This window comes from Lonchura striata, chromosome 3 (assembly GCF_046129695.1).
Source record: "Lonchura striata isolate bLonStr1 chromosome 3, bLonStr1.mat, whole genome shotgun sequence".
NCBI classification, from domain to species: domain Eukaryota; kingdom Metazoa; phylum Chordata; class Aves; order Passeriformes; family Estrildidae; genus Lonchura; species Lonchura striata.
The window spans coordinates 17169638-17196804 of record NC_134605.1 but is presented as its reverse complement, the minus strand read 5'-3'; the positions used below and the strand labels follow the sequence as shown (position 1 = coordinate 17196804).

At 41.4% G+C, this 27167-nt stretch overlaps 1 protein-coding gene across 3 annotated transcripts in view; it reads right to left on the bottom strand.

The window, feature by feature from the left end:
- Window positions 1–26938, bottom strand: part of CNIH3 (cornichon family AMPA receptor auxiliary protein 3) — a 56544-nt gene extending 29606 nt beyond the window's left edge. For all 3 annotated transcript variants that reach the window (XR_013339649.1, XR_004147979.2, XM_031504269.2), the window contains exons 1-3: window positions 26765–26938; window positions 6189–6257; window positions 3294–3341 (exon numbers count right to left, since the gene is read on the bottom strand). Coding sequence is in view for 1 of the 3 variants with exons in the window: in XM_031504269.2 (XP_031360129.1) it covers window positions 3294–3341; window positions 6189–6257; window positions 26765–26845 (198 nt within the window). In the remaining 2 variants the exon portion in view is untranslated. The remainder of the gene's footprint in view (window positions 1–3293; window positions 3342–6188; window positions 6258–26764) is intronic.
- Window positions 26939–27167: the final 229 nt, after the last annotated feature.

Sequence of the window (27167 nt, the reverse complement as noted above, 5' to 3'; positions counted from 1 at the left end):
CAGTTCAAGTTCATCTGGAACATCTTTGAGATTAATGTCACCTTGCCTGTGGTTAAAATTCTTGTTGAATTTACTCTCTTCCCATCATCCCTTCAGGATTTGTTAAAAAAAAATAAAGAAAGCCAAAAACCCCAAATAAAGCATAGCTTAACTAAAATGCTGCACTACATTAGAAAAATGAGAAAAGTCTGTTGTTTATTAACATCAACTCCCTCCCCATTAAGTTCCAGTTCTCATGTTCAGAAATCATTCTTTGGGAAATTATGTAATGGGTTTAAAAAACAAATATTTGCTGATAATTGGAGAAGGGTTACTTAAATTGTTGAGCAGTGACTGGCATGAGCAAACTGAAATCTGAAATGCGTTCACTGAGCAAGAAGTTCAATCAGCTCTCCTCCTTAGTGAGGAATTATTGAATTAATTCCAAAATTATGATGCATAACCTAATCAAAATTTAATTTAAATTTCCTCCAAGGTAAAGTAATAACATTGCAGTGCTTGATTAATGAATTTGACTGTGTTTTAATGTAGGAATTTCCTAATTGTCCTTAGTGTTAACGTAAGTATCAATTAGGAGTTAAAAAATAAGGAATCAATCGGTTAGCTAGATTTCTTGAAATACAACTGCAATTACAATTAAATAATATTGCTGTCATCAGTAACTGAACATATTTTAACAACCCCACCAAAATATTTGACTGCAAAAATTGTGGTAGACCTCACAGGCAGATCTTGGCACATCACAGGCACCCCTCAGTAAGGTTGATAAGCCCAAGAAGCCTGAGCTGCTCTGTACTGCTCTGCTCCCACCCACACTAACTTGTGTCCTCTGGACAGCCCTGCAGTGAGCCATGGAATCACATCCTTAGGGAAACAAAGGCAATTTAGAGCAAAAAAGCCTCCACAGCATTTGCTCCCACTGGTGTGTCCTGTGTCAATCACCTGATGCTTGTATGGCAACCAATGTCCACATGATGGGACATTCCACAGCACGGGAACACAGATCTATCCTAGAAAACCCCACAGCACTGAATAAAATGAGGCACTGCAGCCTGAGAGGACCTCACATGGTGCTGGGTTCAGAAAAGAAGCCTTCTTCTCATTTTCTTCAGGGCAGGAGAGATCCGACTGTGGCTGTAAAACGTTCATAGCTTCTTTATGCCGAATCAATCATTCTTTAGTAACCAGAAAATTTAGGCTTATTTAATTCTACAGCACCACAGAAACAAGGACCCACGTGTTCCTGCATGTCTACATGCCAGCATGATATATACCTGCTTCACACAAACCCTGCTTGTTTTAATGATATAGAAACGTTTTTCCCAAACCAAACATCAGAAAATGCCTGGCTGCAGAACAGTTGCATCCTCCATTCTATTTTGGAAAATGTAAATAAGTTACATATATTATATAATATCTGGAGAAACATCACACACCTGGTCACAGTTTCTCAATAAATTTCTCCAAGTATTTTGGAGATAAACCCAAAAACAAATCCTTTAAAAAGTCTTTGCTCACTGGGATCAGATTTCTATGACTTATTTAACAATTCCCAAGAATCCCTTCTAAAACCATCATATAATGAAATTGAACATACTTTTATAGCCCACTATAACTTCTTTAGAACAACAAATTTACATCAGCTCTTAACCATTAAGTTCTAATGTCATAAATAGGAAGATACCACTGTTTTCAAAGCCCTATAAAAGAACTTCCTGACTTCAAAACAGGTATGCTGTTGTTTCATAGAAATAGAAACAGACCCTAAAGCCACACAATATTGAAGGATATATTTAGTACTTGCTGGAAGAATCCTAACAGCTATTTTCCTGTATCAATATAGCTGGCATTCAATTCTTTGCTGTTTTTCTTCAATTTTCCTCTATGCTACATAAAACACAACTATTTTTAGCGGTTGTCAGATTTCAAGGCTACAAATCTCTGTAGTTATTGCACCCTCCTCTTCTTGCATATAATCTCTCAATTAAAACAAATGTGTCCCCAAAGAACTTTGAAGAGGCTGAATTAACAAACCACTTAAGTGAACCAGAAGCAAGCGAATCCCTTATGAATACAGAGTCTGCAATTAGCCAAAACGCTCCATTTTGCTGTTCACAACAAGGCCAATGTGCAATAAAAATTAAACATTGATGCAGGCAAGGCATTCCCATGGGGCTCACATATATTAAACCATTACCACTCAACAGTTGCTTTATGTCCAAGAAACTGGGACACAGCTTGAGACTGGCTGGCTGCCTATTTGATAAAGTGGAAAGCTATTGGTTACAAGAATTTTCCCCTATTTTCATCTCCCAAGTGGCATAACCAGGCTCAGGAAATACTTAAATGTGGTTCCCAGCAGTCACATGCCCACAGTGGTGCCAGACACGACTCAGGTTCTCACTGAGTAGAGGATGGCAGCCCATAGGTTCTGCATGAAGTCACAGTTATGCCTTTGGATCCCCATCACTGGCTTTCCCAAAACCTCTGAGAATGATGCCACCACCTTCTTAAACCTATCTGAATTTAGGTCTTAGCTCGATTAGGGTGAGTTCAGCAGTCCTCACTGCAGTGATGGCCTTTTTAAGGAAAAATTCAGGATTTAGGTGGCTTCATTACCACTCTGCAGAACACAACCTATAGAAATTTGAACACAGAATAAAATAGTTTGGAACCATGATTATTTTTACTTCAATGGGACACAGTCAGGAAAAAACAAAGATTGCTTATGAAAATCATATTTGAAGCCACAAATGAGTAGCTCACAATCTATCAGCTCCTTCAAATGTTTCAAAAGCTGAGGCACTCAGCATCTTCCCTATGTCAAGCTAAAATACATAGTGTTACCAGCTTTTCTATTCCATCAATCAGAAACCTTGAACATTAAATATGTAACTAATAAAAATGTTCAGCATGTCAAATACTAAGCCACTGTTCAAAAAAAACCCTGGTATTTTTAAAGCCTGTACTACAACAGTAACAGCAGTTTTATAGGACTATAAAAGAACCTCCAGCTGCAACTGTAAAAGGACTTGCCACCTTGGAAAAGCTCGTTCCAAAATAAATGGGCTGGTGTTCTTAAATTCAGTTTTTATCCAAACACCCTCTGTTATATCAACCTTTTTCAATTTGTCTTGCTCTGTCCTTACAAGGTCATCCTGACATTCACTTCTCAGTTGAATCCAGCTTTCCATCAACAGAGTGTGAGGATCAAAGAGAAAATAAATGCACATTGCCACTGGATGGCTTTAATTCTCATAAACTTCACAAATCCTTGGCTGGTTCACACTCACCTTTCGCAGGAGGAAGCAAATCCGCTCAATATTCCTCAGGCGCTCCCTCTGTCAAGAGAAAGGGGGGGAGAGGCAGGAGATTAGCTGGTGCTACAAATGAAGATGATCTATTACAATTACCAGGGGTCAATGTTTTAATTAATGGCTGCAGTGAAGCAGCACATGTTATTAATCTGGATGGACAGCATTCACTTCTTACCCACTGCTTGCAAACCCAATGATTTTCCCATTTCTAAATCCCAATAAGTTATTTCCCATTTGTTTCTGATTGTAGCAGTATCAGCTGGGAATTCAGGTCTATGTTCGCCTTCAGCCAAAGGCTGCAATTCTTTTAAGTCATCATTTGTGGCTCTATCCAATTGTGCCAATTGATACCACAGAGACTTGTTCTGGAATTTTCAGGCATCCAACCTCTGGCTTCAAGAGAAATCTGAGTGGGAAAAACAATGAAGTTTGCATGGCAGCTCTTCCTCTACCACTAAGATGGTGCCTGAACATGTGATACTAGAATTTAACACATAAGTGAAAAATATCTGAAATGGCCTAGAAATGCCACTTTAAACAACAGATGCATTCCTAAATACTGAGAATCACTGTAATTAAGCATTGTGACTCAAAAAATGTTCTAAAAACTCAACTCAGAGAAAGAAGACAAATCAAAGCCAGGCTTTTTGTCAATGGCTCATAATCAGAAGCTCACCAGCAAAAACAAAGTTCACTGCATAACTCCTTGACTGGAGTTACTGTGAAAGATTCTACTTATTGTTAGTTACACTGCAAAAGGCAGAGTGGGTTTGCTGTCCTCAGAAGACTACTTGATATTTTCATTTAGATATGGCGAAAATATTCTAAACAATGAACTTTTTTAAACAGGTGATGTACTATAACAATGTGAGAAGCCAGATCTCCCTAAGATTTTTGCTTTTCAAATGTTTTAAAACTCAAGGTTGTAGCAAATTTAATTCTAGTCTCCAAATAAATGCCTTTTTTGCTTTTCTGTCCTTAAATTTAAGCCATTTTTTAAAAAAAAGTATAATTTTGGAAAGACAATGAGGCAGTGGCAGCTTGACAGGCCCCAGAAAAATACCGTGCCTCTTTTTGGAGTCTCTGAGCTAAAAGAGAGTCAGAAATTTTAGACTCACAGTAGCAAATACGAGAATGGATGTGTGTGGATGTGCCTGAGAAGCTGTAGAAAACTCTCTTGCCTTTCAAAGTGGAGAGGAAATGACAGATGCCAACTGCAGCTGGCCTTGGAGAAGTGGGAAGTCTCTCTCTGAACTGAAGGTAATAGAGAGCAAACCATGAAATTTGAATTAAATTCTCAGTACTGATGTTGTTTCTGCCTCTGATTTGTCTTTCATTCAGCCTCCTCTTGTCAAAAAGGCTCTATCCTCTGTCATAAAAACATTGTGGAGGACACACGGGAAGAGTTCAGTCACTCTTGCAGTGCAATAAGAGAAAACTACCCCATCAAATAAATGGAATATGGGCACAAGCAATGGTGCAGAGGGAAAAAAAGAAAATACACTTGACCAAAGCTATAAGATCTTTGCTAAAAATCTTCCTTTTATGACAATATAAAAGGCATGGACATGTATACTGTGCATAAAAAAGCAATCTGAGATTATTGCTTGAACTATCACAGAAGGTTTAATGGAAGTTGAGTATGTAAACCAACCACAGACTACTCTGCTGTGCTTTCCTTTATGATTCACTTTTTGATTCCTTGACTCATATGACTGAAAATGAGACTTCTAATTATTTTTTTTTTTATTATGGAGACCAATTCCATTACCATTTTAAAATAAGGTGAGATTATCTCCATAGAGCGTCTCAAGTTTTAGGAAGTGAAAAATTTACTGGAATTTGGTACATATAAATTCAGTGTGCAGTTCTCAGAAAGGAAGTAAAAACAGATTGAAAATACGATTACTTCCAGTAAATTCAAAAGCAGATTACATCCACTGATGTCCTCTATAGGATTTCTTAATATAATTTCTTTATTTTCTTCTCATTCTTTGCTTATGTGTTAATGAACAGTAAAAAAAAAAAATCTAGGATTATAAAGATTATGCTTAAAATCATCGGTGGTTTAAACAGTACATGTCCTTAGCTGAGTTATGAAGCAAGGTTAAATGGCAAAGTACTAGCTACTGCACCTGGTTATCAGTTGTAGGCAATTAAAAAACTTGATACTCTGTAGAGATAAAATTCAGCACCTGTCATAATCATTGTCACTCCCAGTGAGGTGATGGGGAGCCAAGTTCTGCTCTCAGTTCTGGTGGTACAAAGTGGCACGTGCAGCTGCAGTCAGCTAAAGCACCCTATATTACAGCTCTAATTAACAGAGGAATTTGGATATGCTTACATCTAGGCTGCATTTCTGAGTTCAAGGTATTTAATTCTCTCCCATAGCAGATGCAGCAGAAAATGATATTTTCTTCTAACTCAGAGGATAATCCAGAGGCCTGCCGTGGGACAGAGAGGTCCAGGCATGCATCTCTTAATAAATTCTTTCAAGTTTTTGGCTCATTGATACAGACAGTATGGGAGAAAGTGGTTGTCCCATGCTCAAACACAGAGAAAGCAAAGTATTTCAAAAAGGAAAACTTGTGCCACAGAATGAAAAGGTGAAAAAGAAAGCATTAGCATCACGTGACATTTCTTCAGTTTTTGAATTTCCAAATTACTTTCCTGCCTCCTTCAGCAAAGAGGAAACCCATTAATATTAAAATCACCATCTGGCTTCCTAAGACTGGCCCACTAAATCAATTTTCCAAACCACAGCTGACTTCACAAGAGACTCCCTGTTCATTTGCACACTCATCCTTGACCCAGGCTCGGTCCTGCCTGCTCCTGGAGCAGCCCAGCCCCACAGGGCCTGGCTGTACTCACTGCGTGGGCCGGGTTGCACTGGTCGATGGGGCTCTTGAAGTCTGTCCGAAGCTCATCAAAGGCAATTATCTGAAAAACAATTTTTTCAAGTCCTGTAATGAATGCTCCTTCAAACACTTATTTTTCTTAAGGGAATAAGCAGATGCATTGCCTGCCTTCCTTGCGTTCCAGGGAAAATATGGAAAAACAGCATCCCTGACACACTCGCTTTAGAAGCAAGTAGTTAAAACAAAACTTGGGATACTCCTACATATGACACCTAGAACTCATTAATCTGTCACTCTGCAAAATCATATCTATAGCTTTTTCAGTGTTGCAACTTTCCATATTTCTTCCCTCATATCGGCAAGATTTCTGTTCTCAGATTTCCATATGACATAAAACTACATCACAACTAAATACATCTCCAAATTTGATGGGAAAAGCCATTAGCTGCCTAAAACAGAGATGCATCTGATATGATGTTCCAGGTTTAGTGCATAAACAGCCCATTCTTATTAGTTTTTAAATCTACCTCAAATATTAATTGTGAATTAGCATGAGCTTCACCATTAAGCTGCTATTCATTAACAAGCCCGCTCCTCAAAAGGTAAAGCACTCTAGACCAAACATGCCCTGCCTAAATTCTGGAAGGTTTTAGAACTTTACTTCAGACCTCATTAACAGAGAGATGTCTTTTGCTCAGGTCCTTTGGTTTCCTCAATTAACAGATGGATTGAGACACCCTGGTAATCACTGGTGTTTTAAAGCACAGCAGACAAATTATCTATAAAAATATTAGTGTTTGATAGCACTTTTTTGGAAGATCTTGTGTTAGATCTAATGAAGTGCTAGTGTTTTCTTGGAAGACAGTTTCCTTGGAAAGAAAACAGCAGTAATAACCCTCAGCACACTTCATTCAAAGATCTCAAAGCACATTCTTAACTTTGTGTTTGCATTCTATGAATACCTTTTCTGCTGCTTTTGTCTTGTTTCATCCAAGGAAGGAAAGCTCCCTGACAGGCACCACATAGACAGCTATTAAAACAGTGATTCCTTTTTAGACACTTTATAACCTAAAGTGTCTGTTCTTAATAAAAGATGATGGAAGTACAAGGCAGCAGTCTGGTAATTAGTAGATGAGTGCAACAGCCATTCCTTGATGTGTAACAGCATGCCCGCTGCCTGGCTCTTCAGAAAGGAACCAGCTGAGTGTCAGCACAGACCTGCTGCATAGCCAAAACATATTCCTTTAACAGAGACTGAAGGCAGAAGCAGAAAACCTGAAAATGGCCTGTTCTTGAATCACAATAATATGGTGAGGGGCTAGAGAATAAAACCTAGAGCTAAAATCAATGAATTTCAGCACTGCTCCATGTCCCATTCTAATGCTGCATTCATCCCACTGAAACACATTTAAAAATCAAAAGTGTGGCATTTTACAAGAGCACTCCACAGAATTCAATTTATTCAACTATGACAAGTCAAAGTGGCAGAATAAACCACAAAGGGAACTATAAAATGTGATCGTAAGTGAAGCATTTCTCCCTACGGATGCAGTATCTTTCCAAGTTAGGAACTAGATCTGCAATGGTAAAAGAGCAACTAAGAGAAGCTGTGAGTGGCTTGCAGTACATTTGTGAAGAATAAGGCTCATGACACCTCTGTATGTAATCTTTCTTGGACAGGTCTTCACATCCTCCAGCTGGACCAACTGCTAAGAGGGTCACACGTGAGTTTGTGAGTCAGACACACAAAGAATTGGGTATCTCTTTGCAACTGGATATCAGCATCAGCACTGACAGAAAGGGGGAAGGGTGCAAAAGATGTTAGCCTCAAATATACTACACATTTATGTCTATTTATATTTTGCTCTTTTTTCCTTTTTTCTTTTTCTTTCTTTTTTTACTTCACCAACATTTCCAGCTCTGTAGCCAAACCACTACTCTTTATTTGCTGAAACAGTTTATATTATCAATGCATTATATGTAAGTGAACTGAAACACATCTGACAGGTATTTCAGCACACGGTTTTCACAGAACCAGTAAGTGTAAATGCAACAGTCTCACAAACAAACCTTTTGAGACACCTGCAAGTTATGGCAATGGTAAGAGACATTCCTGCTACACTTGAAAGAGGCTGAGGTCTGGTTTCAAGCACACATGACTGGAGGAAAGTTTCTTCAATAAAAGTTTCAGTGTCTCTCTGGAAGGAGGCTGACAAAAATAAATCCTCCTCAATTTATTTTTTAAAAAAATTCTATATTATTTAATATTTTGTTAAATCTCCAGAAAGAGAAGTCTAGTGATGACATGAAAATATCTATTTTAATTCATGAAAAAGCACATTCCTGTTTCCTATTTCTCAGTTACAATGAAAAAAAGTAAATCATAGGCAGTCTCAGAATCAGAGGAATATAAAGAAACTCCCAAAGCATTTTGGGGGCATGATTTTCTTCTGTTTTGTTGTGGGGAGTGGGGTGTGTTGGGGTTTTTTCCATTGTTCTTACAATGTGGTTTGTCCTAAATCTAAAGCCACATCTGAGGAAAACTGTAGCTTCTTAAGATTAGCAGTTGCTCACAACACACTGAGTAACAGTGAACGAAATTATATTATATTACTGAAAACACAGTTGGGCTGTGCTGCAGCAGGGTTTACATAATTAATTAGGAAACATCTTCCTTTTTCAGTTATAACTCACCTTCTGCAGCTGTTTAATAGCCTGGGGTGTTGAGTGGCTGGAGCTGCCATTTTTCCATGCAAACCCCAAATAACCAAGTACTTGTCTCCATGAAGTATTTCACAGTGCTCTCAGGGCAGCTGCAGTGCTCTGACCACAGCCAGAGGAAGAACCTCCTGCCTGCTCCTTTTCCAGCGGGATGCAGCTCATCCTGATTCCCACACATCTCTGAGCAGAGCTGCTGAGTGCTCTGGGACAGCACCTGGACACGCTCCGGGGCTGTTTCACCTCAGACCTGCCACACTCACAGCATCTGGAGCTGAGCAGCTCATCTCACCTCACCTTGAGACAATGGAATAGATCCCAGGCAGGGCACTTCATGAGAAATGACATCATTTCGCCTTGGTAAATGAATGTATTTTATAAAGCATTCATTATCTTTCAGTTATCCAATCTAATTTGATGGAGGGTGGCAATCAAGACTACAAATCATGCACATGCATGGACATCAGCAACCCAATCTCTGCAAAGGCCACACAATAAACACACTGTTCCAAAGCTAAATGACCTGCCTGGTCACAAAGCTGCACAGAATTTGGAAACATGTGCTAGGGGCTGGTTCTTACAAAATGGAGAAATTTATTTCTATTAGTAAATACTCATGTTGTACACACTTCATAGACAGACAATAAGAACCATCTGATATTTATTTAGGAACTTGAAGGAAAAAAAAACTCAAAGCACCAAGCTGTCTGTTGATTTGCAAAGCCTTACAAGAAAAAGAAAAAGTGAATTATGTTTAGCAATGTTTTTTAATATAATTACTGCAGAAACAGGCCAGGGATTGAATGGACAATGGATATTGCACTGCCTTCTGTCTTGGGGAATTTTCCCTTTGAATCCACACTGCAAATCACTGCAGGGAGTTTGTTCTGTCTCTGCCCTAGCCATGATTTTTCCTGGTGAGAGAAGTGTACTTGTGTGTGTTTTCCACTTAATAAAACTGAAATTCTATAAAAATACTGCTTGCAGTCTCTGGTGATTCACACCATCTGCAAATCTCAAAACACCCAGTACAAGCCAGCAAGGAGTTTGCCCCAATTTATACACATAATGCATCAATGAGATTGTGATGACAATACATGTTTCAATTGAAAGTATATTTATAAAATTTGTTTTAATTGCCTGCACTCTCTCTGCTTACAGAGAGACCATAACAGCTTTGAATAAGGAAGTATTCACATGAGATTGAACATGAATTTTGCTTTCTCTCAAGGGTATGCTTATGTACCCTTGATGCTAGAAATTAGCTATATAATCTCATTTTTAGGGAAGAAACTTTTTTTTTAATCACTGAGCAGTTATAGAAACATATTTTAATTGAGAATGTGGTGGTTTAGGGTGGCAGTGAAGTTGGTGTAGGTGTGAATGCAGTGACAGCAAAGAAGTTGGATATTATTGCCTACTGGCATCTCAAGAAAGTTAAGATAAAACAGAACTTGATGACAACCATACCAACCACAGAACAGAACAGTAACACCTAACATATGCTTCCTTGCCACCACCCTGTCAGTGCAATGCACTGCCATCCCATATTAAAGGAACTGTCTTTAATGGTTCATTTAGACAATTTGTGTCCCCTCCACTCTCCCAGGCAGCTTTCAGAGCACCCAGGCCTACACTTCACAGGCTGACTACAAGTCAGCACATGGACAGAAGGCAGGCAGGATTAGGAGCAGGATGTGCTCCTAAATTTCATGCCAGCCCAGCAACGGATGCACAGAGATATTAACCGTATTGGGAAAATGGGTTTGAACCATGAGCTGATCCATTTTGATGCAAACTGGCTGAGGTACTTGTCTGGATTTTGTTGGGAAGAGGAAACAACAAAAAAAATGTCAGTCAGGTAAGAGTCAGTCAGGGAGGAATGTAAAAGGACCTGGACGGGATGATAAGGCACTGCCTTGACATGAGGGAGTGAGGGAGCCCCTAAAGAGCTACAGAGAACAGGGACAACAACAAAGTGGCAGACCGAGAGAACATTTTTTTCTGCTACCCAATTCTTATCATGATATGAAATGAACCTGAACAAAAAATTTATCTATGAGGTGCTCTTCTTCCCTCTTTGTTCTTTGGTTGAATTTATCTGCTTAATGATACCAAGCATGAAAGATATTTCAAAATTGTATGAATGGAGGGGCGACCTGCCTCAAATTCCAGTGAATTTTACGCCTTTTATCATGGTGTATTTCCTGTCTATATCCATTTGTTAAGCATCTCTTATTAAAAAAAGAAAGGAGTCTCAAGTCATTGGTCTTCATCATACCTCTCTATGCAACACAGTAGCTTCCCAGATCAGTGGATCTCATGCACTGGTATTGATGAGAACCTTAGCAATAGAGACAAACTGGGGGAAAGAAAAAAAAGTGAGATGGAAAGTATTCCTTTCTTTGCTTCTCTTTCATTTTTTAAGTATTGCAGTTATAAATTCACAACATACTAATAAAAGTAAACAATAATAACTAAAAATGCTTTGTAGTTATAAATCTGCCTCCAAGGCAATGAAGGTCTTAACAAAGGAAAATATCATTTCCATTTTTATACAAGGGAAAGAATGAAGCTCAAAGAAATGAAATTATTTACAGAATCAGTGGCAGAAGAACCAAAGCCTCTGGATTGTTGCACCATGCAAAGTTTAGGGGAAAAAGAATACTGTCAGTACACTAGTAACATGAGAGGTGAAACCATGCACTTCTGCCTGATTATTGTACTGTTGTTCATCCCTAGAGCAGAACACTGCTTTAAGCATAGCCTTTTTGTATTAAAGTTGCAAATGGTTTTAAGTCACTCAAGGGTAGAAAATTGCTCTATTTGTCAGATTTCACACTAACAACTGTACGCCATTTCCTTGCTCTACTTTGCTTGAATTTCACATGCTGCCACCATCAAACAACCCTCCACACAGAAATCCAAATTTTGGCTCCATCCAGTGCTGCACAAGCAAACACCTGAGCACCCAGTCTATATCCCTTTGCTGAAGTTCTTTTGTCTGTAAAAAGATGTTACAATTTGGACAACATAATTTAAACTTTTTAGGCTCTAACTGGAAGCTCAAGCTAATTAAAGTAATGAAAATCTTAGTGTAATTTCTCAAGTATTTAAGCCAGATCCTAAGGTTTTTCCAATAGGAAGTCCAGTATGCAAATTTAAGAAAGCATAATCTCCATTCTGTAAACATGACTCAAAATTATTTCCTACATACCTATGGGAATATAGAGGTAGAATTGTACTGCTCTAAGTAAATACTGGTGAAAATCCATAGAGGAAGGCTCTTTTGCTGAGAGCATGTGTGCACAAACATGCCAGCCTGCACTGCTACATTTACACCTCTGTTTTCACCTGCATAGATAAAAACCATGCAAGAGAAAATGTAACAAAATTAAAAAACACCCCAACCCTATACAGATGGAAAAAGCAATATTACTGCATCAGCTACACAAAATCAGATTTCTAAGCCTGCAGTGAGGTGCAGGGGAAACCACTAAGAATTAAAAATAACTATTTGGCAGTCACCTGAAACATTCCACATCTATTAGTACAAGCATGAAAAACTACATCCACATTGTGAAAAAAATACAAAATAAATTTATCTTCAGGAATACAACCACGCTGTACAGAGCTTTGAGTGCCTTGATTGGAAGGTTACTATGTCCATGGTACCAGTTATTATTGCAACACTGCAGATCCCAGTTTGGAAAAGCAATCTGATTCTTGAATGTAAAGAATTCATATTATTAATTTTGACAAAACCACTAAAAAACCCTTAGCAACTGCAAAATTTTGTTGTGCACGCAATGTTTCCAGAAGGATGATTTGACAATCATCTATTGACAGATTTCTACAACTCGTATAAAATGGGCACTGAAAAATAATCTCATCTAACTGCAAGGTGAAACAGTTTTTACTGGCTAACAACAGGATTCTGGCCACAGATTTCACTTGCTCACCACAGATACTGAAATATCTTCCCCAGTCATCCTGAAACTGAGATGTCAACCCCCTCCTGCAACAGAGAGACAAATGTCCCACTGATTCACAACAGACAGAGATGACCTGTGCTTTTATCACAACTTTATACCCACTCACTGTCTTGCAGTCTACACCAGCTGAAATCCAGCCAGACAAAATTCAGCTGTGCACATATAAAGTGCATTTTGTTAAGAGAAGGAAGACAAGCGGCAAGCTGTGCAGGAGGGATGATGCTAATATAGCTGTACAGAGCCTGTTTCTAAATAGGTTAATAGTTTTGCTCCCTGCAGCTAGAACACATTTCCAAACAGACCACAAGCAGAGGAGGAATTTTTAAGGTATGTCCAGACTGCCATCCTTTCTTCTCTCCCAAAGGATTTCATCATTTTGTTGTCACAATTCTTCCTTTTTTTTTCTTTTTTTTCTTTCCTTCTTAAACCTTTACTGCATTCACTATGGGGAGCCAGTTCAGAAACCAGCAGTGTTCTGTGAATCAAACACACCCCACAACTCACCCCTCAGTGGGACACAAACATTTGCTACCAATAAGAAGAAAAAAACACCCACATTTTCAATTAGCACCTAAACTTGTGAATACACCACATTGTTCTGAACAGAATGGAAGCTTTTTTGTTCATAGAGATGCAATACTTCCCTTTAATTACATTCAGTGTGATAGAAACTATTCTTCTACCTCAGCTGGCTGAAGACTCCATGGGTCAGTGGTAAAGTTAATGTCAGGGTCTGAAACAAAGGCAGAAGGTATGGTTGGCATTCCCAAGCACTTGTAGGTGTTCTCTTCTCTTTTTTCCAATAAAATCTTACAGAGGATTTGACAGTGTTTCCCACCAGCCCCAAAGGCACAAAATCTGTGCATCATTGTGGGCTGGGGGAAATACAGGTGGAATCTCTGCAGCAATAGGGAACAGAGTATAAATCTCCCACACTCCTTGTGCTTTTGACACAAGTATGCTGCCAATATTCTCTTCCTGCATATGGTCTCCTCCTCCTACGTGCAATGGGGTATTTAATGTGGATTCCTTCTAAAACAAACAGGTTTTTCAATTTAGATAACAAGATCAAAACCTTTTAAACATTTCAGTATCTAACTGCTTCTGATCTCCTAGTTCAGCACCAAAGCCCCAAGATCAGTTATTCACCACGCACCACTGACATCAAACTGACATGTCATTACTGGGAATGCTGTCACTTCTTAGTTAGGTATTAACTTGATTTGATGGTCAGGACTTGAAAAGCAAACAATCTGCTACAACAGGATTCCCAGTCACAGCCACACATTCAGCAAACCAAGAAAAGGCATCACAGAATCCCAGAATGGGTCAGGTGGGAAGGGATCTCAGTGTGTCCAGCCTCCCTGCTCAATCAGAGTCATCCCAGAGTGCATGGCACAGGATTGTGTCCACATTGTTCTGGAATATCTCCAGTGAGGGACACTCTACACCTCCTCTGGCCATTCTGTTCCTGTGCTCAGTCAGTGCACAGCAAAGAAGTTCCTCCTCATAGTCCAGCCGAACTTCCTGTGCATCAGCTTCTGTCCTATTGACTGGCAGCACTGAGATGAGCCTAGCTCTGCCTTCTTGGCATCCTCCCTTCAGATACTGACAGACATTTGATGATGTCCCCTCTCAGTTGTCCCTTCTTGAGGCTTTTCTTATACGGGAGATGCTCCAGTCCCTTGATCAAAGCAAAGGTCATTGTAACAAGGTCATACAGATTCCTGCACCAGTTTTTTCTTCTGCCCTGGAAAGGATGTAAACAAGGACCACATCTGCAGATAAACTGAACATGCATATGTATAAAGTCAGGCCAAGACTTCACCCCTAGTTTTGATCTCTTCAATGGGCCAAGAGAAAATTACAGGAGTTTGTATCCAAGCTTTACAGCTGAGGTGTCAAACTCAGATCTGTGGCTCTGATTCAGGGAATATCTAGTGCAGATGAATTGATTTGCAGATCCCCCAGCCAAGCAGGGGGAGATGAAAGCAGTGTTATTTTCTAGCCATGTCCAGGGGAGGCTGCAGAGCTCTGTTTTCAGCACAAGAGATAGCATTGCTTTGCCCTTGCTTCTCCTTATACTAAACTCCATATCAACTAAGAAAACAGTAAGAAATTAAACTACTCCAATGTATTTCTCACCGTCTCTGTATCACAGGTGCATCACTACAGATTTGCACATCTGCTACTTGCATGGGCCAAATTCTTCACTATCCAGTTTTTCCACACCAAACTGGGGACAGGCTAGACATGAGTTGGTGAAACACCAACAAGCGGCTGGCCAGGTGCAGAAGGTAGGAGGAAAGGTGGTCTGGTTACAGTGGTCCAATAATTGGTTTATTGTGTCTGGAAGCAAGGTAACTACCTACCTATAGATGTGAGAGGGTTTATTCTTCTGCCCTTGTTTTTCCTCAAAATTACAAATTTATCTCACCTTAAATTCAGTGTGCTCCCATGCAATGTTTCTACTTGTCTTTTAATTCTCATCAGAATTATAGTATATTCAAGGAGAAACACACAGATTCATTACAGCCACAAAACTTCATAAATTATTCTCAAAATGAACTGAAGCACTTTTTCTATAACTTAACAGCTCAAAGCTGATAATACAAAACTAGGAATAAACAGACTGTTTCTGCATATAAATTCAGGGAAAGGGTAGTAAACAGATGGAAAAATGTATCAAAATATGCACAACTAGAAAAAAAAAATTTGCCCCAAAGAAGATGATAAGAGAATGAGATCAAAAGAGAAGATTCTTTTCAATATCAGTACATAAAAGTCATGGGTGAGAGACTGGCCAGCTGGCTGGTGCTGTCTCTAAGCAAGTATCCAATCTTATCAACACAACACAATTTACTCTTTTCTTGAGCTTTCAAAGACTCCTACATATTGCTACAAGTTATTATTTTGATATTTTAAAGTTCTGTTATGCTGATATGTATGGGAGAAGCATTACCTTCCTTTCCCCCACACACTCCTTAGTTTTCCTCTCATTGCTGCTGGTACATTTTCCCTCCTCTCCTGTGTTCTCCATTCCTACGAGTAACGATTTATGCACATTCACCAAAACCCAGGAGTCACATAAAGGAATCTGGGTTCTGTCATTAAAAAATCTGTTCAAGCACGTTACACATTACACCATACCCACACAGAAGACTCATGACATGGGCTGTCCAAAACCATCCACCACCTGCATCAACCATACCTTCTGGATTCAGACAGCCTCTTCTGCTCAAATAATTGCCTCTCAAATGAGAATGCGAATGCAGCAATCCTCCCTCTTGTTAGTCCCTTTCCTCATACATGGATTTTCTTCCTCTCATTTCCTCTTTCCTTCACATCTTTCTCCCTGAAGTCCTGCCTCCCACAGTTCCATTTTCCCCCTTCCCACGTCATTTTTATTCCCCATTACCCACTCAGCAGTGGGGTTCTACTAAAGCTGTCTCAGAAAGAAGCCCGTGGGAGGCAGAAATTCTGCTGGATCTGTGCTTCCTGACTTTCAGTGGCACAGTAGGAACCCAGCTGGACCAGCAAGAGACAGGACAATGGAACAGGGACTCTTCTAATGCAGGCAGCATCAGGCAGGGATGACCACATTAAAGACCTTCCCAAGTTTTCTTTCTTTGCCAAAAAGAGGCCAGGCAGAACTTGGAGGAAATAATTCCAAGGCCAAGACACACATACAGAGACATATGTGAAATGTCCTTCAGCCACACAGCTGTGTTTGCAGGGCTCAGGCAAGGGGAAGCAATAAAGCAGCACTGGAGCTGCAGTTGCAGAAAAGAGGCAAGGGGAATGGGCACAACAACATGTAGAAGCGATTAAAAATTGAGATTAAAAGAACAGCAACTCCAAAAGCATCCTCATCTGTTCAGCAATGTTCTCATAAAACTCTTTAGTTTAATTGCAGGAGCATGATTAAGGATAAGGATACATTTCAGCATAGCTCAAAACAGGCCTGTCACTTGGATGATCAGCAAATCACTTTTCTAAAGGATCTGCTAATAGTGTTTATATAATACTGAGGGAAGAACAACTCTGAAGCACATGCAATCAAATTGATTCCAGTGGAGCCTTCATTATGTTTGCTTATAAATGCCCATTCTGTGAATGTATAAAGAAGTTTCTAGATAGATGGTGATACAATGTGAACTATTTAGCCCAAACTCATAGCATGACAAAATAATAATGCAACAGAAGATTGACTAAACAATTACACACTTGAAACCGTGACTCACACACAGCGTGAAGATGGTTGGCATTTAAATGTATTTAAAAAATCAAATGTCATTCTAGTAAAAAAAGTGGTGCTTCTATCAACAGTGCCTGGCACTTGCACACTATCTAGTATGATATAATTGCAAGGGCTATAAGTTATTAATTATCACCATTTTATTGTCAATTTCCTTAATTCTTTAAGCTTTGGCTTCTCCAGCAATGTGCTTAGACTTCCAGATGTATTCAAAAAAGCCCAACCTATATTTGACAGCTAGAATGACATGACCTGCAGAAGCATAGAGATACAAAAGAACCTGAGACGAACTCAGATTTTTCATGACCTGTTACATTCATTGGTAAGGAAGTTGCAAGCTGTGTGCAATAGAAGTCAGTGATGGCACTGCCTCTTCATCTCTCTTATGTTCTGTCCCCTGTATTCACATTATCAAAACTGGAGCCACAAGTTCAGCACACCTGCAGTATCTTGCTGAGAAAACCTACTTCCATTGTAAATGTTTTGTGATTTTAATGCAACTTTCCACAATGACAATCCTAAAATAAATCCTTGCTTTATAGCAATACTTTTTCAATGGGAAGGGGAGAAAAATGTAAAGACTTTTGTCCTGCCTTCACAAAGAACACTGATGGCTCTCTGTATTTAAACCTACCCTTTGTTTAAAGCAATTCCCTTTTGGTCTCTTCCTTGTAAAAAGTCCCTCTTTTGTAGGCCCCATTCTAGTACTGGAAGGTACTATAAGATCTCCCTGGAGATCTTCTCCAGGCTGTACAATTCCAATTCTTTCAGCCTTCTCAGGGTGCTCCAAACTGCTGAGCATCTTCATGGAACTACTCTGGACCCACTCCAACAGCCATGTTCCTTTTATGTTAGGGATTCCAGAACCAGGCACAGCACTCCAGGTGGGATCTCATGAGAGCACAGTAGAGGGGAAGAATTCCCTCCCTTGACCTGCTGGTCACACCTCTTTTGATACAACCCAGGATATGTTTGGCTTTCTGGGCTATGAGCACACCTTTCCAGGTCATGCTGAGCTTCTCATCCACCAACACTCCCAAGTCCTCCTCAGGGCTGCTCTCCAGGCATCCTCCACCCTGGCTGTATTTGTGCTTGGGGCTACCCTGTCCCAGGTGCAGGATCTGGTCCTCGGCCTTGTCGAATGTCACAAGGCTCACACAGGCTCTCTTCTCCAGCTGTCAAGGTCCTTCCCTCCCACATGTTGACCACACCCCATAGCCTGGTGTCATTAAACCCACCGAGGGTGACCTTGGTCCTACTTTCAATGTCACCAGAGAGGTTTAACAGCACTGATTCCAGTTCTGGCCCCCAGGAACATCACTTGTCACTGGTCTCAACAATCAAGCTCTTGACCACAACTCTGAGAGTGCAACTATCCAGCCGACTCCTTATCCACTGAGTTATCCATCTGTCTAATCCATGTCTCTCCAGTTTAGAGGCAAGGGTGTCATTCAGGACAGTGTCAAATGCTTTGCACAACTCCAGGAAGATGACACTTGTTGCTCCTCCCTCATCCACCAACACAGTAATCCTGTTATAAAGGGTCACCAAATTTCCCAGTGTGATTTGCCCTTATGAGGCCATGTTGGCTATCACCAACCATTCCTTTCTTTTCTTAGCATGCCTTAGCATGGCATCTAGTAGGAATTGCTCCATGATCTTGCATTCAGTTTCCTGGGGTGGATTCCACAGAAGTTAGCACAAAACTTTTCTCAGGGGAATGCACCACAAGGATGACATAAAAGTCAGATGCTGTGCCACAGAAATTCCATCCATGTATAAGAAAACAGTGTTCACAGGGCAATGAGTAAACTGGAATGAGTTTTCAGACTTGCAGAATCACAGAATGGATCAGGTTGGAAGGGACCATAGTGGGTTTCCTGGACCAACCTCCTGCTCAAGCAAGGTCATCCTAGGGCACATGGCACAGGATTGTGTCCACGTGGTTCTGGGATATCTCCAGTGAGGGACACTCCACAACTTCTCTGGGCAATCTGTTTCAGGGCTCAGTTACCTGCAAGTGAAGAAGTTCTCCTTCATCTTCAGGTGGAACTTCCTGTACATCAGCTTCTGCCCATTACTTCTTGTCCTATTGACTGGCACCACTCTAGAAGTGCCTGGTCCTGTCCTCTTCACACCCTTCCTTCAGATACTGACACTGATAAGGTTCCCTCTCAAGGCAGAACAGGCCCAGCTCCCTCAGCCTTTCCTCAGAAGAGAGAAGCTCCAGTCTCTTGAGCTCCAGCAGCTCCATGTCTCTTTTGAACTGAGGAGCCCAGAAGTAGACACAGCTCTCCAAATGTGCCTCACCAGGGCAGAGTAGAGAGGCAGGATCACCTTCCCTGACCTGCTGGCAACAGTTTTCCTAATGCATCCCTGGATACCATTCGTCTTCCTGGCCACAAGGACAAACTGCTAGCTCAGGGACAGCTTGCTGTCCAACCAGAATCCCAGGTCCTTCCCCGCAGAGCTGCTTTCCAGCAGGTCAGCCCCCGGCCTGTGCTGGTGCCTGAGGTTATTCCTCCACAGATGCAGGATCCTGAATTTGCTCCTGCTGAACTTGAGGCTGTTCTTTTCTGCCCATCTCTCCATCTTGCTGAGGTCCTTCTGAAGGGCTGCAGAGCCCTCTGGGGTATCAGCCACCCCTCAGCTTGGTGTCACCAGTGAATGTGCTGAGGACACATCTTCGCCTTCAGCCAAGTCATGGATGGGTAAGTAACACAACACTGGGCTCAGCATCAACCCTTAGGGGACACCACTAGTGACAGGCCTCTCCTGTGCCATGGATTACAACCCTCTGAGATCTACCATTCAGCCAGCTCCAAATGCACCTCACTGTCCACTCATCTACTCCACGCTTCCTGAGTTTACCTATGAGGGTGTTGTGAGAGACAGTGAGGAAAGCCTTGCTGAAGCTGAGGTGGACAATATCCACGGCTCTCCCCTCACCCATCCAGGCAGTGTTTCATCTCTCCACCCATGGAGAGTTCATAAGTGATCTGGACAGGACCTTGAGCAGCCTGGCCTAACTTTGAAATTAGGCCTGCCTTGAAAAAGAGATTTGACTGGATGATTTCCTAAATGCCTTCCAATCAAAATTATTCTATGAACCTTTGACCATTTTTTTAACAGGAACAAGATATTTCTGAAGTTGTAATTACTATCAAGGAATACAGGAACCATTCTGTTAATAAAATTGCTTCTTGCAATTACAGTCACAAGTTGAATTTTTAACGGGGAACGTCCGACTGTGAAACCCTGGAAGGTGACCTAGTAAATCAAACAGTATTTGACATTCTTTTGCCTTCATCCCATCAGCTGACTCTGCCCTGTGACTTTAAGTGACTCTTTTCAAAGTGGAAATAGAATAATTCTCTCTCATGTGAGAGACATAATTTGTTTCCACATAAATGGGAAGTGTTTTCCAAACTACAATCACCAGAAGAGTAAGCCTCCCAGTATCCCATGTTTACAACTTAAATGAGACCTAGTTCCTCTTCCTAGTAGTTTCACCTCCAGCTGTCAGCAGCTGCACTGGTTGTAAATGAGGGGCATGTCACAGGCACTGACAAAGAGGAACAGGTCAGAGTTCCTCTGTTATCTGTATGGAAAACATTCCCTGCTGAGCTTCCTCCTCCTTCTGAAAAATACTTTGCTAAAAGGATGTTCATGTTGGAGTGAGGGTAATCCACTAAGCCAGAGGTCTGAAGGCTCAATTCAATGTTTTAGATTTGGTTTAATGTAGTATGTGGTGGCTGAATAAACAAACACATGTAATGAGCTATAAACTCATGCCTCTGACTCAATCTAAAAGTTACTCATGGTCTAATAAAATATGACAGCTATATTGCCTTGCTTATTAACAAGCATAGCAGTTACTTAAAAGCACTAGAAATACATTCTTTACTAATTTGGATATAAATCCCTTTAGTAAGTAGATTTTACAACTAATCCTAAGACCAAAAACCCCTCGGATATGTGACAACCAAATAACATTTAAATAGCTCTCTGCACATATTGTGGGAGGCACGAGACTCCACAGAATAATTTATTTTACACAGTCACTGTGACTTGTGAGGCATCCAGAATTACAGCCAATGGCAAACACACGCAATTTAAAATCCTTCTCCAAATGAATCTCATCATGACAGTTCAAGCAAACACAGAGATCCTGCTTAAGTCTATGCTGGAGCCCATAGACTGATTTCTATGATCTTTTTGATTATTATTTAAGCATGGCAAGGTTACTAAACTGAGATATACTGCTTTCCCAATATAAAAGATATGGTTTGCTCCACAGCCTGTGCTGCCTGGCCTAATATCTGTCTGTCAGCATTAATGTGACAAACTTCTGAAAGAAAAGTTGTAAGGGAACTGTCAAGCTATGTTATAGCCAGGGCAATCTGGCTGTGCTCTGTCTTTGAAAAGAGTGGAAATATCAGACTCATTCCTTAAACTGTCCTGACTATAAAACCTTGAGGGACAATGTGCTTAGCTGCTTAGTCAAGAAAAGACATTTTCAAGAAATATGTATAACACACAGCAATAGCAATTGTGCTCCCCTTCATCAAGCCTTAATCTGATTTTATTTTTAAGCACATAATTATCCAAAGTTCTCAGAGAAATGCATTAATTACTCATTAATAACAGTACTGAACTTCAATATCTGTAAAGAATTCAGGCTTGACCAGAAGTCTGTAAGGAAATCGCTTTATTTTCAAGACAGGCTCTAAAGCATTGCAAAGAGGTTAAATTGAGATGTTTGATAGCCTTCACCAGAGAGAAGCATAGGTTCAAGTCAGATCATAGATCTCTTTGTAGGTTTCAGGTAGGGCAGAGCTCTCCTCCAAACCTAAGTTACAGAAACAAAAAGACACAGATACACGGAGAACATTGATAGATCAGCACACAGTTTGTGACCAAAGTGTTTTGCTCAACTGAATTTCCTATCAAGCCAAATTTATGTGCTTTTCATGTATCTTCAAAATTAAGGCTGCATAATTTATCAAAAAATACACTAGGAATTTTATGAGAAAGCCTAAGTAAGTCAAAACCCAAATAGTCATCAAATTCTACATCCATAACTCTTTGAGATCTTTCAAAATTTTTACCTGCACTATTGAAACTTGAGTGCTAATAAAGCACAGACCACATCACCAGGACACTACAGTGACAAAAACCAGAAGTGATATCTTATATGTGTATAGCATTTTCTGTCAGAAAGCAAAGATGTTTTAGGAATAGTCTTAAATTAAGTGACAGGCAGTACCTGCAGTTTAGTTCCATTACTCACACTTAGAAAATGAGAGAACAAAGCATATATAACTTAAGGTGTCTGATAAACATAACACACAAAGCCATTAGCAGAAACAACACTGAATACAGATTCCAAGGGCTTGATTCCCTGGCGTTTGCAAAAAAAAGATGCTTTGATTAAAACTACAAGTCAATATTGGCCTATATTACTCTGTTCGGTCACAGCCTACCACTGTTTTTAATTATACTTGTGAACTTGTAACTGTTAATTGAAGCCAAAGTTATATTAAGGTAATTTATCAAGATTAATACTATCCTCACACTTCAAAAGAAAAGTAATGTGGTGTGGGGACCATAAACCAAAAAAGCTCCATCTTCTACTGCTTTATTCTTCTTATAGAAGTAGCTGCCATTACTTTCAACACATACCACTCTTGTTGTGCCAAAGGGCTGTTCTTGGATTCATCTGTGTTCATAACTACATCAAAATACTCCAAAAAGCATCCGGTGTGGTACAACTTTTCAGGCTGGCACTGCCAATTTTTTCACTGGCATGATACCCCTGATACTTTCTGGCAATCCTTAGGTTATGAAGCAGTCACATGCAAAGACTTGAAAAAGAGATGGTCCACCATGGAAATTCTTTTCTTTTTAATAGTCATGTTCTTGGTACTTATGAATTGTTTCACTGTGGCATTATAAGACAGACCACTTTGAAAGGCTCTTTTCTTAAAGCTTTCCTTCAAATAACCAATCTCAAAGCAAGTCTTTTCATCTTAAAATATCACCAGAAGAGAAGGACTCAGATTACTCAAAACCAATATGCTTTAAGAGAATATAGTGCTGCAGGACTCAACACAAGCATTTCCCTTTTTAACTGAGGACAAATAAGGCACAACTTGGTCAACTTCAGTTAACTTCACTTGAGACACAACTTAGTGGAGCTACACTAGAAATGAAAGTGGTGTGTCAAGTCTTGTCAGGAGCTCAAACAGACTTGACATGGCTCAGTTCAATGTTACAAGAAGCTAAAATCTTAGTTCAAGATCGTTTAGGAATGGAATAAAACTGATCAGTAAAAAGCTGTATATAAAGAAGAAAAAGAGCTGAGGACAGCAAAGCAAAGTGTCTGTGATAGCAGGAAGACTAACACTGTTCTTGAGCTTACAAGATCAAATTATGTAGTTAGCAGACCAAATGCTGCTGTTAGTTGTATCATGCACTTCTATACAGTGTTTCTAATACTCTGACATTACACCTAGAGGAAATGTGGTCACTGAACAACCTAAATGCTGTAAAAATTCCTGTACCACAGAGTGTCATGTTGGTTTAATGTAGTACATGAAGATTTTCAAGTCCTTTTCTTCAATTTAATATATATGAGTGAAATTACAGCAATAATGCGTTAAGATAATTCTTGTGCAGAGTTTAATTTGGTTTTATTGGGAGGTTTTATTATGACAGGCATCTCTGGCTACCTTTACAAGAAAATCAATCAGAGGCAGGAAAAAAATTGTAATATATTCCAGGTATCTGGAGGACTGTGTTAATTTTGTTCACAAATCCTTTAAAATGCTCCAACCAGCTTCATTCTATGTGCTTCCAAAGAATAAAGAGCATAGGAATGTATAAACAGTGTTTAACTTCTTAGAGGAAAGGTACCAGAAAGACACAGTGTCCAAAAGTAAAAATCCTCATCTTACTCTCTTATTTTGGTTGTACAGTTTTTATTAAACTTATTAGATGAAAATGAATGAAACTCAAAATTCATCTGACTTGCCAGCAGGAAGAAAATTAAGTTTTATTTGATCTGCTGTTAAATCATTCCAGATATATGTCCAAACCTCATTCAGCTTCAGAAAAACACCAAGTCAAATGTTACAGTTTTTCTTATCCTTTAAAATAATGTACAAAATATAAATTCTTATTCTCAGAAATCTTCCAAAGTGATGGAATGCTCAGATTATTCATCAACTTACTCTTAGCAATAGAATTTCTTAAAAAAAATAAACAGGATAATATAATTATTGAAACACTCCTCTGCCATTATTAGAACCTATCTACAAAATATTTACTGTCCCTTACCAGTATATTATAGTGGAAGAAAAATCAGGTCACAGGGAAGGAGTAGGAGTTTTGTTTCTTGGGAAGATTTTCACAACTGAGATGTTTAAGGTAAAAGAAACTCCTATGACTCAATACATAACTTACAGAAAGGCTAATAAAAATCCTAGTGTTCTGTGTACATGGATAACATGGACACCTAAAAGTTTATTTTGGCAGGGTGTTAAATCTGTTATTCTATGACTTTCCTTCACAAACCACATATTTTAATAGAATTTTTCTATTTACTAGAAAAGATAGTGCCAATTCTTTCTCTCTTACAACAGAAGAGCATTTCCAGCATTTCCATTCCAATTCCTCAACAATTTTTAAACAGATGTAAGAAACATGCATCATAAACATAGGTGTATTGAGAAAAGGTTTTCTTTCCTAGTTACTTGCACAGAGCTCTTGTACTGAGGGATTGATCTTCATGAGTTTATAGACTGAAAGTTAAAAACACTAAGAGTAAATTTGCAGTAACTGCACTAATTTATGGGAGAATAATTTGTCAGATTTGCTACAAGTCCTTTATGAATTCACATGACAATAACTCCAGATTCAAGAGAAGAGGACACAGTGACAGACTTCAAACACATAAAACAACCATTAAAATTGCTGCAGTTTAATTTGTAGCTAGAGATTCAAAGGAGAACACACTTCTAACTCTAAGCCCCTTGAGGAAGCTGTGGAGTTCTCACTTTTGGAGACCTAAAGGTTTGCAGAAGAGGAGGAGAGAAAACATGAGTAATAATCTAAATTTTACTACTCTTTTTTTTCAGAGTAGTGCAGTAGCTGGCTGTTAGAGATCCTTTCCAGCCTTGCAGTACTTGACATCACAACAGCACTTGGCACTACGATCACACCTTGGCAGTGTCTTTAATTAAAAAAAAAAAAAAAAAAAAAAAAAAAAGAGCCAAACAACTTGTAACGTTGTTACACATCCAAGGAAGAGTACAAAATAATTAAATTTCAAAGCATTCTTGCAACAGAAGGATTTATTTCAGTGTGCAAATACAACTAAGCTAGCAGTTGTACTTCCATTTCAATAAAAATAAATTCTGCAGCTCCCTTGCTTGTTAGTCAAAGGAGGGTTTTTCTTTTCAACATACTCCATCAGGTAGCTGTAGAAGCATCCGTGAGACTCACTCTATTTTCCAACTGATCCTGTTCCATCCTGAATGCTTACAACACGGAGTTATCGTGTAGCACACATGAAGTGTAATTAATTCTAAAATATGTAATCGTTCGAAAGAATTGCAAGCTATGCATTAGAATGATTTCACATCTTCTGAGTTACACGTTTACGCCTACCACAGACACCCAGCGAGCAGTAAGGAACGAGCACCAACCCTGTGGAGTTAAATTAACGAAGGTGGACCACAATATGCGGGTCATGTATCAGAAGGACGAGAGAGTTTCTCCTTCAACTTTTAAGGAAGTTATTAATGCAGCAATTACTGAAGAGAAAACACCGTATCTCCTTCCTCAGATACGGGGCGGTTTCCCCGTCACAGCGCTCGGTTCGCAGGCAGGAGAAGCAGATGATGTTACCTGGAGAGCTCCCTCCCGCCGGGGCACGGCCGGCGCTGAGCCGCGGGCAGCGCCCAACTCCGCCGCCAGCCGGGGCCGGGGCAGCGCCCAGGAGCGCTGCCGGCAGCGGGGACCGGGCTGCCGCGGACCCCGGGCTGCCGCGGACCCCGGGCTGCCGCGGACCCCGGGCTGCCACGGACCCGCGGCCGCGGACCCCGGGCTGCCGCGGACCCCGGGCTGCCACCGACCCCGGGCTGCCACGGACCCCGGGCTGCCGCGGACCCCGGGCTGCCACCGACCCCGGGCTGCCACGGACCCCGGGCTGCCACGGACCCCGGGCTGCCACGGACCCCGGGCTGCCACCGACCCCGGGCTGCCACCGACCCCGGGCTGCCGCGGACCCCGGGCTGCCACGGACCCCGGGCTGCCACGGACCCGCGGCCGCGGACCCCGGGCTGCCGCGGACCCCGGGCTGCCGCGGACCCGCGGCCGCGGCTCCTTGCGCTTGCATCAGTGTAATGAGCACCGTCCCCCGCGCGGAGGTCTCACGGCCAGCTCCGTCCGCCTGGCCCCGCCGCGGGACGCTGCGCCCCGGCTGCCCGGGCGAGGGGCTGCTCGCCCCCGCCTCAGCCCGCCCCGCTGCCCCGCTCCCTCACGGCGCCGGGACCCTCCACACCGGGGCTGGAGCCGCCTCCAGCGCGGGGGCCGCGGGGCTGGGGTACTCACATGCCAGATGGCGAAGAAGATGAGGGCGGCGCACAGGACCAGCGACAGCATGTAGCAGAAGGCGGCGAAGGTGAAGGCCATGGCGGGGACAGCCCTCCGCGCCCCCCTCCGCCGGGCGAGAGGTGCCAGCGGGCGAGCGGCCACCCCCGGAGCGGCGGCGCGGCGAGCGGAGCGGGCAGCGCCGCACGCAGCCGGGGCCGGGCGGCCGCCGCCCCCCGCGCCGCGCCCGGGCCCGCCCCGACCCCGCACCGCCCCCGGCCCGCCCGGCCCGCCCGGCCCCGGCGCGATCCGCTCCCGCGGTGGGCGGCCGGCAGGGGCGGGATGCGCTGCGTCCGGGGCTCGGCGGTGCGCGGCTGGCGGGGGGCTCCTGCCGCCGCTCGAGCGCCTGCAGTCAGAGAGCCGC